This window comes from Anabrus simplex, chromosome 2, assembly GCF_040414725.1.
Source record: "Anabrus simplex isolate iqAnaSimp1 chromosome 2, ASM4041472v1, whole genome shotgun sequence".
Classification (NCBI taxonomy): domain Eukaryota; kingdom Metazoa; phylum Arthropoda; class Insecta; order Orthoptera; family Tettigoniidae; genus Anabrus; species Anabrus simplex.
Window position 1 is genome coordinate 1,087,363,880 of NC_090266.1, and position 15,331 is coordinate 1,087,379,210.

A 15,331-nucleotide genomic window follows, 5' to 3' on the forward strand; every position below is an offset into this window, starting at 1 on the left:
CGTGTATGAATCCTATAATTCACAATGTCACTGAATTATGAAGTATGCGTAATGTATTACGGCATATTTAGAGTTCATTATACAGTCCATTCACACGGGTTGTTTCAAATGGTACAGTCTGTTACGATGATTAGCGAACAGTCTTTATGCACAAGTTAAAGTGTTTTAGGTTCAGAATAGTCAATGTGTTGCAAACCTACACTCACCATGTTCTAGGTTGAAACAGTTCAAGACCACTACAATTTAAAGTAGTCGTGCTAACTTCAAGTTTGTTAAAGTTATTCACATGAAAATCGAGATATTTGGTAAGTTCAAATATTGGCGAAATATTACAAGTCTTATGACTTTGATGTTATAAACACGTTAATTTCCGAAGTTCGAATGTCCCTGACGAATTGTAAGTCCAACAATTTGTAAGTTACTCACTGGTGTTCACATAAACTAAGTGTCAACTTGCTGTCGAAATTTATACAAGTATTAGGACGTTCCCACAGAATGAACACTGAGTTCAACTTCACTTGTCGCGAGCAGCATGACAGGTGAGCAAGCTGTGAAGGATTTGAATTGATTTGCTACGGTCCGGTCCGCTGCTTATATTCTGTAAGGCCAAGGTTACTCGCCACGTCACAAGGAGAAATGTGGCTTCTTTCTCGCTTATATCTCTTGAACGCCTTGATGGAATTTGTTGAGATTGACATATGTTTGCCTTAACACTAGCTACACGATGAGGTATGTCTCATTTCTGTATCTTCATCGGTATAATAATTTAGTGTGGCTATTTCTAGCCGAGTGCAGCCCTTGTAAGGCAGACCCTCCGATGAGGGTGGGCGGCATCTGCCATGTGTAGGTAACTGCGTGTTATTGTGGTGGAGGATAGTGTTAAGTGTGGTGTATGAGTTGCAGGAATGTTGGGGACAGCACAAACACCCAGCCCCCGGGCCATTGGAATTAACCAATTAAGGTTAAAATCCCCGACCCGGCCAGGAATCGAACCCGGGGCCCTCTGAACCGAAGGCCAGTACGCTGACCATTCAGCCAATGAGTCGGACTCTTCATCGGTTAAAAAGTTAGAACATGTGGCACTGACATCACCCTTAGGTTCATCGCTCGTGACGTGTCCTGCTTGCCACGAGGAACTTCGTATCGAGCTCACATAAGATGTCGGGCACATGAGCACATATTAATGCCGTCCTTCTCCAAATATACCGGCAACTTTAAAATAAACAGTTCCTGGTACAGTATGTAAATTTATTTAGCTATTAGATGTTTTACATTAAGTCTGAAGATGGCCAGCCCAGGCCGAAACTAGTCCCTAGTTAATGTAATTAAAAATATTGCATATCATAGTATTGAAAGGTGGACCATTACGACATTAATTTAATTATTACTATTACTGTGTTCATATGACATGCTTTAATACCTTCTTCCACTACCATTCTGGCATTTCCTTCTACTGGCTTGAGGTCATATTTTACCGACTTAAGGTCTTTCTCCAATTTCTCATTCTTCTCATCTATACGCTTCGCTAAAACATTCTGATTGGTTTTAATTCTGTCTATTTCTTCGACTTTATCTTCCACTATTTTTATTCTCTTATCACATTCCTTGCTGCTTTCAACAAACTCCTTCCTAACTACATTAAATCGGCATTCAATTTTCTCAGTCGGTTCCAAGCACTGATCTTCTATCTTATTGGTGACTTCCTGAATTTTCCTGCTTTGATGATCAAACATCTGGTTTAATTAATCTATTCTACCATTCACAGCACTGCTTAAACTATCAATTTTACTAGACAATTCAACACTCACTGAATTTAACTCCTTGCTCTATCAATTCATCACTCTCACTATCGATCTTACTGTTAACAACATTTAATTCAACACTCTGGTTATTGATTTTACTGTCAATACTAGACAACTGATTAAATAGCAACTGAAGTATACTAGGAATGGAAGCCTTCTCTTGATCCGTTTCCCTATCAACCCCTACATGCTGAGTTTGAGTTGGATTATTCTCTTCCTCATCTATCGTTGCCGATTGATCTTTACTACTATTAGCTATTTCACTACTCTCACTTAAATAAGATAGACTCGATGTGGTGAAATTATTTTGAGCTATCGTATCTTGATTCATAGTACCAACAATTGTAACGTCTCTGAAAAAAGAAAATCCACAGCCTGTTTCCAGCCATTCGACCGAGTCAGGAATGGAATGGATGAAGCCCCAACTAGCGGCGAGGATAGGAACGACGCTCTCTGCCAAAGCCTGTCGCACTCCTCTGGGCCAATGGCTAATGAATGACAGGTGAAATGAAATGATATTGTAGAGTGTTTCTGGAATGAAAGATGACAGGGAAAACCGGAGTACCAGGAGAAAAACCTGTCTCGCCTCCGCTTTGTCCAGCTCAAATCTCACATGGAGTGATCAGGATTTGTACCACTGACCCCAGCAGTGGCTCCCTTAACAACCTCTCTATTTCTCAATTTTATAATACTCAACTCGCTAAAACATATCTTCACACTCCAAAATACATACGAAACACTTCACTGACATAGTTTGTAGAATTCCAACCACACCTGACAAGTGCACCTACGCTTATAAGCCTAACAGATGTACCAATCATTCAGCCCAACGTTAGGTGCCATTTGTAATATAGTAAACAATCATAATAATTATTATTAATAACCACTGTAATATGATTAAAATAATCTAATATGAATAAAATAAAATACTTAATTGCCTCACGCTTGGGTATAAATTGTAATCTAAATCAAAATATCTGAATAAACAACTGAAAAAATTACTAACACAATTACAATTGAATAAATTAATAAAAATAAGAAGCCTATCTCGTAGACAGTCACGATTTTCTTCTGATGACGCAGAGCACAGTTCTCTGCGAAACGTAAAGAATTTTACCTTATTTTCTTGACACGGCATAAGCCCAAAAGCCTATACAGTATCATGTCTATAAGCACGGGCCGTGAAAGCATCAATGGCAACAATAAAACTAATATTTCAAAATGTCCATAGTATGAGCGCCAGAGTTCACCAGAATGGATCCCTCGAATTTTTATAGAGCATGATAAATCTTTCTTTCCCAGGGCGTGTACATAATGCTGGGTACTGGTAAATTTGATTCAGGCCTTACCTAACCTTCTAAAAATTACTAAATAGGTAGGAACTGCACCTAAGTTCATCAATAACTCCACTGATTCTAAATAACTATCTATATTCTGAAAAATATCCATGCATGAGCACCTATGTACATAAATTCACTCACAAAATACCGCTGGAAGACTCCATATTTACAACAACAAAAACAGTGGGAAACAAAAAAGCGAGGACCAAGCTACCATTTGTACATACTGTATACGTAGATAAGTGCCCTTCAATGTCTCTGTAAATCAACATTACTTGCAGATTCTCATAATTGGCACTTAATATATCACACAGATACTGCACCTTTATAATATTGTGTTCACTGACTCTAACACTTGGTTTAAAGAAACAATCACTTGAGCAACACACGCTCGTCTTTCTAAAATGTAAATTCTGGAAAGTCTGAGATATAGCACTCCACAGCTTTTACCAACATACAATACCAAGCCACCACAAGTGATACAATACCCAGTGTCTAAGCACTCGACTGTTGTACGTCAGTCATGTTCCACAAACACAATAAGACCACGTTCCAACAAAGTTTGAAGTCCAGTCCAGTATTGTCCAGTGTACCAGTGTCCTCCTCGACGTTTTTTTTTTTTTTTTTTACAGGGGCCCCCCATAGGCCGCTCCCCTGCCATGACCATCGACTCAATCCACATGGCCTCCGACATGCTATTAATTTCTAAGAAGAAAGAGATAGCAGGGAATAGTGGGAAGTGATACAAGGAGTATCTGCCGGTTTCCGAGTTAGACTCACTACCACGGCAAGAGTTTGTATTGGTTAGGTAGTGTTAAGGCGTGGTGTTGAAGGGTCAGGGGAAAACCACATAGGCAGAAAGAGAAATAGCCTACATGTAAAACCTCCTCGCCGAATGATCACATGCCTATATAGACCTAAACGTCCTCCTTCCCTCACGTGATACATCGAGATTGATCCTGGCCAGCCAATAACGAGTAGATCCTCTTGTGAAGACCATGCCCTGAACCTCTCCTGGATCACATGGCAATAACAACATCAAGGGACTCTGGGGTGTTTCGCATGAGTCATAGGAACTTTCCGACTACAACATCAAAAAGGCCACTTCATCAGACTCTGGGATGCCCGCATGACTCATACAAAGTTCCCGAGATGAAAATAGCCCTGTTTTCCCATCCATTTGTACAAAACAAATTACTCATACCACATATGTAGACTTCCAGCATAAAATTTTAAGAACAAAATATACCACTGAAAAAAAAAAAAAAAATAATAATAATAATAAAAAATTGAATACTGACGATAATAATATTTCTCACTTCTAAATACGGTGCAAGGGTGTGATATGTGTACTATCACATATTTGAAAGAAACAGCTGCAGTCCGCAACTTTAGTATCAATAAGCTGTGATTACAGACCAACGGCACAGTCTTACTCCACAGTCAGACCTGTAAGGCTGGCTGCTGGTGGATGTCAGTATGACAAAACGATGAAGTTGATGGAAATCTGCAATTACTGATGAGAACAAACCCTTCACCTAATTTCATTTTATGACTTAGCCATGTAGCCGGTGATCTTTGAATCTTTCTGAGTGAATTTTGTGCTGTACTTAAACATTTTTGAAGTGGCTAATAGCCAAATATAACTAAGGTGAAATTCTAAAAGAATTTAATTGTATTAAGTCCACCTATTCAATACACGTTTGCCATGAAAGATGAAAGACATATACAAAAACAGGGACAAAAAAAAATATTGAGATAAAATACAATCAACAAATGCAATGAAAATGTATGTTTAAAATGTTCATAGCTCCAATCTTGGATAAATTTAGTTGTAACAGGTGTGGGTCCAACCGTATTTAACACAACTATTGGTTGGCTGGAGGAATACTTTAAACTTGTGAAGACTGTTAATTGGTGTTCTATTTTTCATGCTTCTGGAAATGAAGTGAAGTTTTAAAATCCATAAAATTTCTTCATGGAAAATACAAGTATAGCCAGGATCTAAAAATGAAACCAAAAAGCCGAGTGTAAGAACGAAGAAATGAAGTAGAAGTAAAAGATAATACTAATATCACTCACTTCCTCTTTCCTCCAGCCTTGTGCTTGTATAGATCAGGTTGGGTCGGTACTGACCTCTACACTGAATGGCGACCGTTCTGATGTTGTGTTGCGTGGGGGAAACAGCGGGTGAGGGGAAGGAGAGTGGAAGGATGGGACGACGGACCGGTAATGCGTGTTGCAAAGTTCATTACTTGTAACCTAGTATAATCAAACTTAGAATTTCTCCTGTGTATCGAATACTTACGTTACTCACGAATTAAAATGTGTCGAACTGAATTCAAACCTAGAATTTCACCAACCATAAATCAGAGGTCGAATATTTAGGTTACTTCATGAACTGAACTGTGTGGAATAATTTCACATCATTTATTTATGAACTTAACTGTGTAAATACCAACCATCAAGAGGAATAACTCTACATTATTCATTTTCCAAACTGAACTGTGTAACATTTAGACAGTGCTAATCTTCACATAAAATAAATCATTGTCATTTATGAGTCTAAACATCATCTGAACAGAACCAATTTCACTATTAAAACTCAATTAACCGAGCTCAATAGCTGCAGTCGCTTAAGTGCGGCCAGTATCCAGTATTTGGGAGATAGTAGGTTCGAACCCCACTATCAGCAGACCTGAAGGTGGTTTCCCGTGGTTTCCCATTTTCATACCAGGCTGTACCTCAATTAAGGCCACAGCTGCTTCCTTCCCACTCCTAGCCCTTTCCTGTCCCATAGTCACCATAAGACCTATCTGTGTCAGCGCGACGTAAAGCAACTAGCAAAAAAAAAAAAAAAAAAAAAAACGAATTAAGATTAGTGTTCTACGTTTTTAGATTCAATCTGTCAAGTGAATGGAACTAGTTTCACTGAACTATTCATCTTCTAGTAGTGTTACATTTGAAGGTGAAATCATCGTGTGAACGAGACTAATTTCACACATATTACATTTAACTGTGAGTATCCAGTCAAAGTGCGTGTTGTATAAAGTTTGTAAATAATATTTCTTCAGTAATTAGCTGTGTTCAATTATGAATAAACTCTCCAAACTGTTTTACACATAATATACAGTGATTACTGACTCAAAGGTCATTCACATCCTCAAAGTCTACGAACATTTAGGACATTAAATATTTTGTTTTCATGTGTTACCAAATGCAAGTCTTGTTTAGACAAGATGCGAATTTGATTTCATTGACATTAAACTGCAATATTATTTGATTTATTTGAATTATTTGATTTTTGTCTCAAAGTGTAGGTCTTTTAAAGAGATGTTTCATGTCTGAATTTACTGACATTCTTCACGAACATCAACATTTCTTTAAGCCCTTCATGGGACCAATGAACAACAATTAATATTTCCACTTCATCAATCACTCATTATTCAAGTCGGATGAACCCACACGTGTGCTTATTCTGTCATCTTGAGTACACACAATCTGCCCATCGAACTCCAAGACATTCCAGAACATCTGGGAACTTCCATAAATTCTGGACCTCCTAGGTCGGCCATCAAGGGAAGACTTACCAGTCACAATAACTGTGCGGGCTTTCTGGCCTATCCCATTTTCTACTTCTGAAAGGCTCTCACTGTCAAAAGAACCACCAACATTGACTGGAAGTGCAAGTGTCATTATCTTCCCCATCACCTGGGAACTCATTCCTCTCACACAGATTTTCAGCACCTTCTCCTTTAGATATATCTCATAGTAGGGACCTGAAAAATTAGCATCTATCTGTTTCAAAATTAGCACCTATTTTTTCCAAAATTAGCATCTACAGTATTTACAAAGTTAAAATAATTGCATGGTATTATTAATTTTAACGATTCCAAGTTTATGAAGTGCAATTATTGTCCTTGGTTCACACACAATACAAATTCATTGTTCAAACGAAAGCAGTGTCAGTACTTCGGCATTGCTTTTGTTTTAAATTGCACCGTCTGTCTGTAACCACTGTGTTGTAATGAGACAACACGCGCTCGCTATCTACATTGTTCGTTGGGGTCCAGAACAACTCAAGACAGCAAATATGCTATACTCTGTCTGAACTGCAGTTAATGCAAGCATGCTATCACATTTTTCACTTTCTTTCATCTGAGTTTGAATTGCATGTTTCAGAGAACAGTAACCAGACCAGATATTGTTTTGTGAGAGATCTGTTACTCCAATCAATTTCTCAAGCTCATCTAATTTATCAGTGTTATTCAAAATTACATTTCTTGGATACAAAGCTTGAGAAATTGAAACAAAATGCTTATGGTTGGGGTCTTTAGCTTTCAATGTGGCTAGCTTGCACTGTGAAGAACGAGCAGCTTTGACAAATGTGTCTCTACATGCAGCCTGCTGTAGAGGAGTAAGCTTAATCAAAGCATCATTAATTGCCGCAGAAAAATTCCCCTCACAAATGCAGGTAATACTGGCATCAAGGTTATGCAGTTTGGGGTAAAGGAGATGAGACGTAGGATACAGAGACCCTTCAAGTTCAGTAGAGAGTTCAACCAATTCAGCTGCATAATCTGTGACAAAAACCATGTGGAAGTGAAGTAGTGGTGGTCATTTCTGCTGTTTTAGGAAAATGCCAACGAACTGTTTGTTTGTTAAAAACAACTGTTTTCCCAAACAGTTTGAATACAACAGGTCATTCGTTCATAACGAGACTGTGAAAGACGAGTGAGTCACATGCACAAGGGGGCTGCGAGATAGGAAATGAGATCTTTCACCATCTTTCAATCTAAATTGTTTCGTAATGTCTAGGCAGACAGCACAAGCTGAAGGCTGACGAAATACCTGTTTGAAGGATACACGAGAAGAACGATAAGATGAGTGAAGACTCCACTCTTAAGCAAAGGATATAGTCTGTAATTAAAATAGAAGTTTCAAAGATATTTATTTATCATTAGCCTATCAACTGACATTAGCGTTTTGTAATCGCGGCGGTCTGCTCATCGATATGGTTCCACACACCCGGAATTTTTGGTAATCAGTCTGTTATTAGTGAAGTATCTATAGCAATATTATTATACAGCATCTTCGTTCATCATACAACATTATAAGATTATTGTTCAACGAGAACTACTGTAAAAAATAGAAGTTACAGAATGTTATAGATAAGAGAGATAAATACACACACACAAAAATGAGAGTATTCATAAGATGCCCAACATTAGGAAAACACTTAAAAATTAATTATTCATATTTACATTAAGGAACATCAATGTTTCAACCTCTTTTTGTGAGAGCTTTGCATTAATTACCAATCCAATTTGGGAAAGTAGGTCTTCAATTTGGCACTGATGTGATCACTATGCTACACTTTATTATTCTGTTCACATGATACCCGTTATGAAAAATACTCAAGCACTAACTCTTTGTATTTACATTGAGGAACATCAACATTTCTACCTGTCTTGATGACAGCCTTGTTCTCCTTTCATTAACAATCAGTCCAGTTCGGAAAAAAAGTCTTTCACAGGGCACTGAAGTGGCCACTATGTTACACTTTGTTATTAATATTTGTGCTAAATTGGGATACATATGTTGGTGATTTTTCCACCAGTCTAAGGGGCAACTAGATTCCCCTGCTTCATTTACACGAGGTAAAATGTCATCTTTCAAATACAAATCCAGTTCCTTGTTGGCTTGTGTCAGAGGGCTGATTTGAGGACGTTTATCTCCAATAATGTCGTTGAAAATGCTCCAAGCGCTCATTGGACAAGAGGGCTGAAATGCACCAGTTGTAGATGGAACTGAGGAGGATGGAATGTCAATATTCTGCTTCTCGCTGGTCTGGGCGTTCATCTCTATTAGGTCCACTACTACATTACGCATCCTCTTTTTGACGTTATCTAGTGCAGTAGGGTCCTGAAAAACGTGGTCTTTATAGCGTGGATCTAACAAAGTGCATAAGGCAAAGGTGCTGTTGTGTTCAACGTTCTTGAACCTTTCTTCTAACCCTTTAATAAGGCTAGCAATTACAGCGCTCACTCCTTCTGTGAACTCGGCTGATTGCCTGAGTTTTTCGCAAATACCTTTTAGGCACCTGGTGACCACAATCACAGAACTTCCAGTCATATATGCTTCTCCACTCAGAGAATTAGTCATTTCTTCAAACGGAGCAAGCACATTGCAAAGTTGACGACAAGCTTGCCACTCTTTGCCAGTTATTACGGGCAGATGTTTATCTAGTAGGGCAATAGTGGCCCTGATAGCTTCTTCAAGTTCTACATATCGACGCAGCGTCGTGAAGTCTTGGGAAAGGCGTTTAGGCACTGCATGTCCACTTGATATCTAGTACTTCAGTAGTTTTTCGCTTGCTAGCGAACTTCTGAAGTAGCTGAGAACTTTTTTATTTTCTTAATGGTGACTTGCATTTCCTGAAGAGAACCCTGGACAATCAAATTTAATTAATGAGCAAAACAGCCATAGTGTTCCCACTTTAGAATTTCCTTAAAAGCGTTTGTTATATTACTAGCGTTATCAGAAATTGAAAAATTCACTTGTCATGCAGCTTCCAATCGGATAGTATGCACTTAATTTCGTTTGCCAATGCAACAGACATAAGGCTTCCAGAAAAACTAGAACACTTCAGTAAAACCGTCTTGAAGGAAAACTCTTTCGTAATGTAATGCGCTGTTTTGGCAATGTTACTCTCTGCAACTAACGATGTCCACAAATCGGTTGTTATGCAAACACTCACTGCTTCATTCGTCACTGTGTCTCTTATTAAAGAAAACTGTTGATGATAGAGTGCTGCAATCATCGCATTTGAAATAGTCTTTCTACCATGTAATTCATAGCCTGGATCTTTGTCTTTTAGGCACAACACATGAATCAGCAGTCGAGGCTTCGCTATCAGGCCTGCTAGTGCTAATACTAGGTTCCTCTCTATCCTCTGTAGGCCTACTTGGTCGTTTTTCCACTGAAGGTATTTCCTTAACACTATGACACGTTAGCTCAGTATATATTGCTATATGTTTTCTTTTCAAATGTCCTTTCAAATTTGTAATAGTTGATTTGTAAGAAATAAGTTGCTTGCAGATAGTGAAAAGCACCTTATCATTGTCACTTTTCGTGAATTAATTCCACACCTCGCTTCGTTTTGACATGTTGTAAAACAAATCGCCTCGCTCAGCACTCGGCAAACTTAACACCGTCCCATTTGAAAACAGGCTTGAGAACACCGGTACATTACCCGCCAACAGCCCGCAACCAGCAATAAGCGAAAACGTTGAAGAACTGTTCGGCTAAAAACTACTTTTCCAAACAGCCGTTGGCTCACTGCCAAATAAATACGAGACAAACAGTCGATTTGACAGCGAGGAAATGGGAGTGGTTAAGTACCGAACAATGCCGATTTCCGGCCAAATAGCTCCGAACGCGCGGGTATGTTCAACGTTATATCAGTGTCTACTCACTAGCGAACAGTGAAAAAGACAAACTGTGGTCTGTATTGAAGGAAAAATTGTCTGGTGGAACTTTTAAAAACAGATCGTTCGTTTTCCACCGGAAAACTGTTTTCTCCAAACAGTTGTGCGTTTTTCTGTTCATCACTAGAGTGAAGCCTATTCACTTCTCGGTCACTCAGGTCAGTCAGGTACTTAATACCACAATTGTTGATATCTTTCATGTCAGACATCTTGAAAAATTTAACATCAGTAAATTAAGCACTCAAATAGAAGACAGCCTGAAACCAGCTATTCCATCGGGTTATGACAAGTGCAGGAAAAAGCTTTGCTTCCTTTCAAGCACCATACTTTGATGTTAAGAATTGTAAATCATTATATTTTCGCTTTCATATGTTCAAAAATCCAGACTTCACCATCGCAACCACATGATTTAAATCTGTCATCACTGCGACCCAACTATTGCCAACCAAGCTGATCTTAGGTGCCCAGCACTGTACTTGCATTAAATGATCCCCTATGACAACACTTAATGTTTCATAACAACAATGAATTAGATATTCATTACAGCCACCTGTTTTGAAGAAAAGGTTTAGCCATGATAGAGTGCTGGAATCATCACATTTGAAATAGTCTTTCTACCAGGTAATTTGTGATAGTACATATATCACACCCCCGAATTATATGTAGAAGTTAGAGATATTAGTGTCAGTATTCGATTTATTATTATTATTATTATTATTATCATTATTATTCTCAGTATTCCATTTGTATATTTTGCCATTTATATTGGTAAGCTGGAAGATATCTACATATGTAGGTATGAGTAATTTGTTTTGCACGAGTGGGAAAACATTGCTTTAATAACTCTGGTAATTTGGTTGCGTCATGTGGATACCCCAGTGTTTGTTGTGATGTACTTGTGTCGGGATATTCCGTGAGTCATGTATATATCCCAGCCTGATGAGATGAGCTTGTTGTTGTATTAGGGAAGTTCGTTGACTCATCCGAGGCAAACCCCAGAGTTTGTTTATCTCTTGGGAACAAGGTCTTGACAAGAGGTTCACTCATGATTGGCTGGTAAGCACCAATCCAGACGTATCATCTGAGAGGAGGGGGATGTTGATGTCTATAAAGGTTGATCATACGGCGACAACCGAAGGGATTGTAAAGGAACGAGAAGGAAGATAACTACAACTACAAGCAGTAACACTGTATGAAGGAACGACAACTGACACTGTACGGGAAGGAAGTGGTGCTGATACACGGTACTGGAGTGACACGGGCTGCAATGGACTGGACTTCAAACGTTCGTGGAGCGTAGTCTTGTTATGTTCGTGGAAAGTGGCTGATTGTGGAGAGTGCTTGTGCATTAAGTATTGTAGCACTTGTGGCGGCCTAGCATTATATGTTGGTGAAAGCTATCTCAGACTTTCCATAATTTATGTTGAGGATCGACAGACGTGTGTATATATCTTTACAACAAGTGTTAAAATATGTGAACACAGTAGTACAAGGTACAGTATCTGTGTGATGTGATAACTGCCGATTATGAGAATCGGTAAGTCAAATTGATATAGAGACAGTGAAGGGTATTTATCTTCATACATGTACATTGTTCATCGGACTATCTACAAATGGTAGCTTAGTTCTCGCTTTCGTTTTCCCACGATTTTCATTATTGTTGTTGTTGTAAATATGGAGTCTTCCAGCAATATTTTATGTGTGTATTATATGTATAATATTGTATGTTGATGAGGTGCTCATGCACGGAATTTGTTAAGAATATAGTTAGCTATTTTAGAATCAGTGTTATTGATGAACCTAGGTGCAGTTCCTACCTAATTAGTCGTTTTCAGGAGGTTAGGTAAGGCCTGCAGCAGATGTACCAGTACGCAGCATTGTGTACACGCCCCGGGATATACAGTTTATCATGCTCTTATCTAAATTCGAGGGATCCATTCCGGTGAACTCTGGCGCCCATACTACGGACATTTCGGTTAATTATGCTTATTAATTTTATTAAGTTTTTGAGTAATTTTATTTATATATTTTTATTCATGATTTTATTTATTATTATCATCAAAAAGTTACAAATTCATAGCCAGGGATCCACTTCATAAGTTTAGAAAACCCTCTATCCTCAACAATACTAAAGGGCTGGTAAACTAAAATAAATAAATCAAGTAAGTCACGATCAATTAATTTCTTTTGGACAAATGAAACATTTTAAGTGATGTAAGACCTAATTAATCTTTGTCTTTTAGGCGCAACACATGAATCAGCAGTCAAGGCTTCGCTATCAGGCCTGCTAGTGCTAATACTAGGTTCCTCTCTATCCTCTGTACGCCTACTTGGTCGTTTTTCCACTGAAGGTATTTTCTTACCACTATGACATTATCATTAAGTTATCACATACATGAAATTATATAAAAGTTCCAGCTACTGAAGTATAACTTCCTACATATATCTATATACGAATATTCAAGTTCTTGATGTAGCATACAGCATCCATTGTAACTGTTAAAAATACTTTCATTCGATTAATCGTGGTGACTGCATTCTTGAGTTCAAACGCGTGGTCAACAAGGGTCCAGTCATACACATCCTATGTACTCAGCAGTGTGAACAGGACAGATATTAGGCCAGTTAATAACTAGCCATGACGTATTGGAAGAAAATGGTCTTTTTGCGACTGGAATGGCTGTTCCGTAGTAAGATAAGAGTGGTATGAGTTCAGTGAGTGAAAATACAGATGGGTATTTCTTATGATGCATGACAGTACTTTCTGGAATACCTGTGAGTAGGGACCTGAAAAAATCTCATTTGCGATAAATGCAAATTTTTAAATCTTGTACTGAATCCAAGCCTACGGTAATTCTAACGTGGAATAAAATCATTTTTACACATAAATGGAAGTGCGACAAAATGCGAATTGTGACGGAGTGGTTACACGATAATAACTTCCCTGTAATGGACTGGCCTGCACAGAGTCCCGACCTGAATCCTATAGAACATCTTTGGAATGTTTTGGAACGCCGAATTTGTGCCAGGCCCCACCGACCGACATCGCTACCTCTCCTCAGTGCAGCACTCTGTGAAGAATGGGCTGCCATTCCCCAGGCAACCTTCCAGCACCTGACTGAATGTATGCCTGCGAGAGTGGAAGCTGTCATCAAGGCTAAGGGTGGACCAACACCATATTGAATTCCAGCATTACCGATGGAGGGCGCCACAAACTTGTACATCATGTTCAGCCAGGTGTCCGGATACTTTTGATCACATAGTGTATTACATTCTAGCTCATTGGGTCAATATAACAGGAGCCTTCCTTTTCCAGCATCAGTTATCTAATCTCTGGATATTCTTCTTCTTCCTAATTTACTGGGGTCTGTGGTGGTTGGTAGTGTGATGGATTGTAAGTAGATGAAGAGATATGTATTAAGACAAACACAAACCCCCACTCTCTGTACCAGAGGAATTAACCATATGCATTAAAATGCCTGGCCTGACCTTGAACTGAGCACTAGGCCCTCTGAACCAAAAGCCACTACACTGACTATTCAGCCAAAGAACCAGACATCAAATATCTGGAGAGTTGTTTCAAGTAAGTGACTAGAATTTCCCATTAATAAACTCATTGTTTAAGTCTGAATTGAAATGTGAGTTAAGTGCAATTGGCAAGAAGTGCCATGATCTTATGTCATTGCTACATGTTCTAATACATGATTTCATGGTTTTATATTAATTTATTAAGTTAGGTATTATTAACAGTACCTTTCAGCAGCTTCTGTAATAGTTTCTCCATCGTGAAGTTTACCACCAAAACCGTTCCATTTTCCCACACCAAAACCCCTCTTCTTAAGTCCTAACAATATATTTCCATCTTTGCGAATCATCACCAGAGTATACAACTTTTCTGTACAATTCTCCTTGTATGCCATCTAAAACAGAAGATAAGTTGACATTTTAACATATTTCATCAACATTTCAAATGCAATACAAAGTAGATCACACTCAGTCAGTCAGTCAGTCAGTCAGTCAGTCAGTCAGTCAGTCAGTCAGTCAGTCAGTCAGTCAGTCAGTCAGAAAAGGACTTTGTTGGTCATGAAGTCTTAGTAACTGTGAGTGATATGCATCTAGACAAGAACTATAGTATTATCCAAGCATTTGCATGGAGTGATTATAGAAAAGCTGTCATAAAATGAAATCAGACAAGGCTTAAATTAATCCACACTATCAGAAGATAACAGATCTCCCAATAAATTAAGTAAAATTTCTATTAAATCTACTGGCTGAAGTAACCAAAATAATTGTACAAACACTCTCCTGGCATACTTGATCATTTAGGAATCTATTTCCAATCAAAGACATCTAGGATATCATTAGAGCTGGGATTTTTATGTAGTATCAAGTGGCAAAATATATACATAAATATGTAATAAAAAACACCATAATATCTTGTAAAACATGTAATATCACATATGTAATATAAAGAGCCCACTTGGTGGCCATGACCGTTGAGGCATGAAGTCTGTATGGTCTGATACCGTGGTTAGCCAATTCGAGTCTCGTTGGTTGAAAAGATGTTCATCAGAATGTTGGCCGGCAGGGAAGGAGAGTTGGTGGTATACAATGTCTAATCACTAGATTGCATGCCAAAAGCCTGGATTCAATTCCATACCTCACCGTATTCCATCAGATGGGGATATTAAGCCTTGAA

The 15,331-nt window shown here is 38.4% G+C and overlaps 1 protein-coding gene across 3 annotated transcripts in view; it reads right to left on the reverse strand.

The window, feature by feature from the left end:
• The window catches only part of LOC136863781 (oxidized purine nucleoside triphosphate hydrolase), a 122,169-nt gene that overhangs the window by 80,630 nt on the left and 26,208 nt on the right, over window positions 1-15,331 (reverse strand). For all 3 annotated transcript variants that reach the window (XM_068225904.1, XM_067140133.2, XM_068225905.1), the window contains exon 2: window positions 14,386-14,552. In XM_068225904.1, coding sequence (XP_068082005.1) covers window positions 14,386-14,552 — 167 coding nt within the window. The remainder of the gene's footprint in view (window positions 1-14,385; window positions 14,553-15,331) is intronic.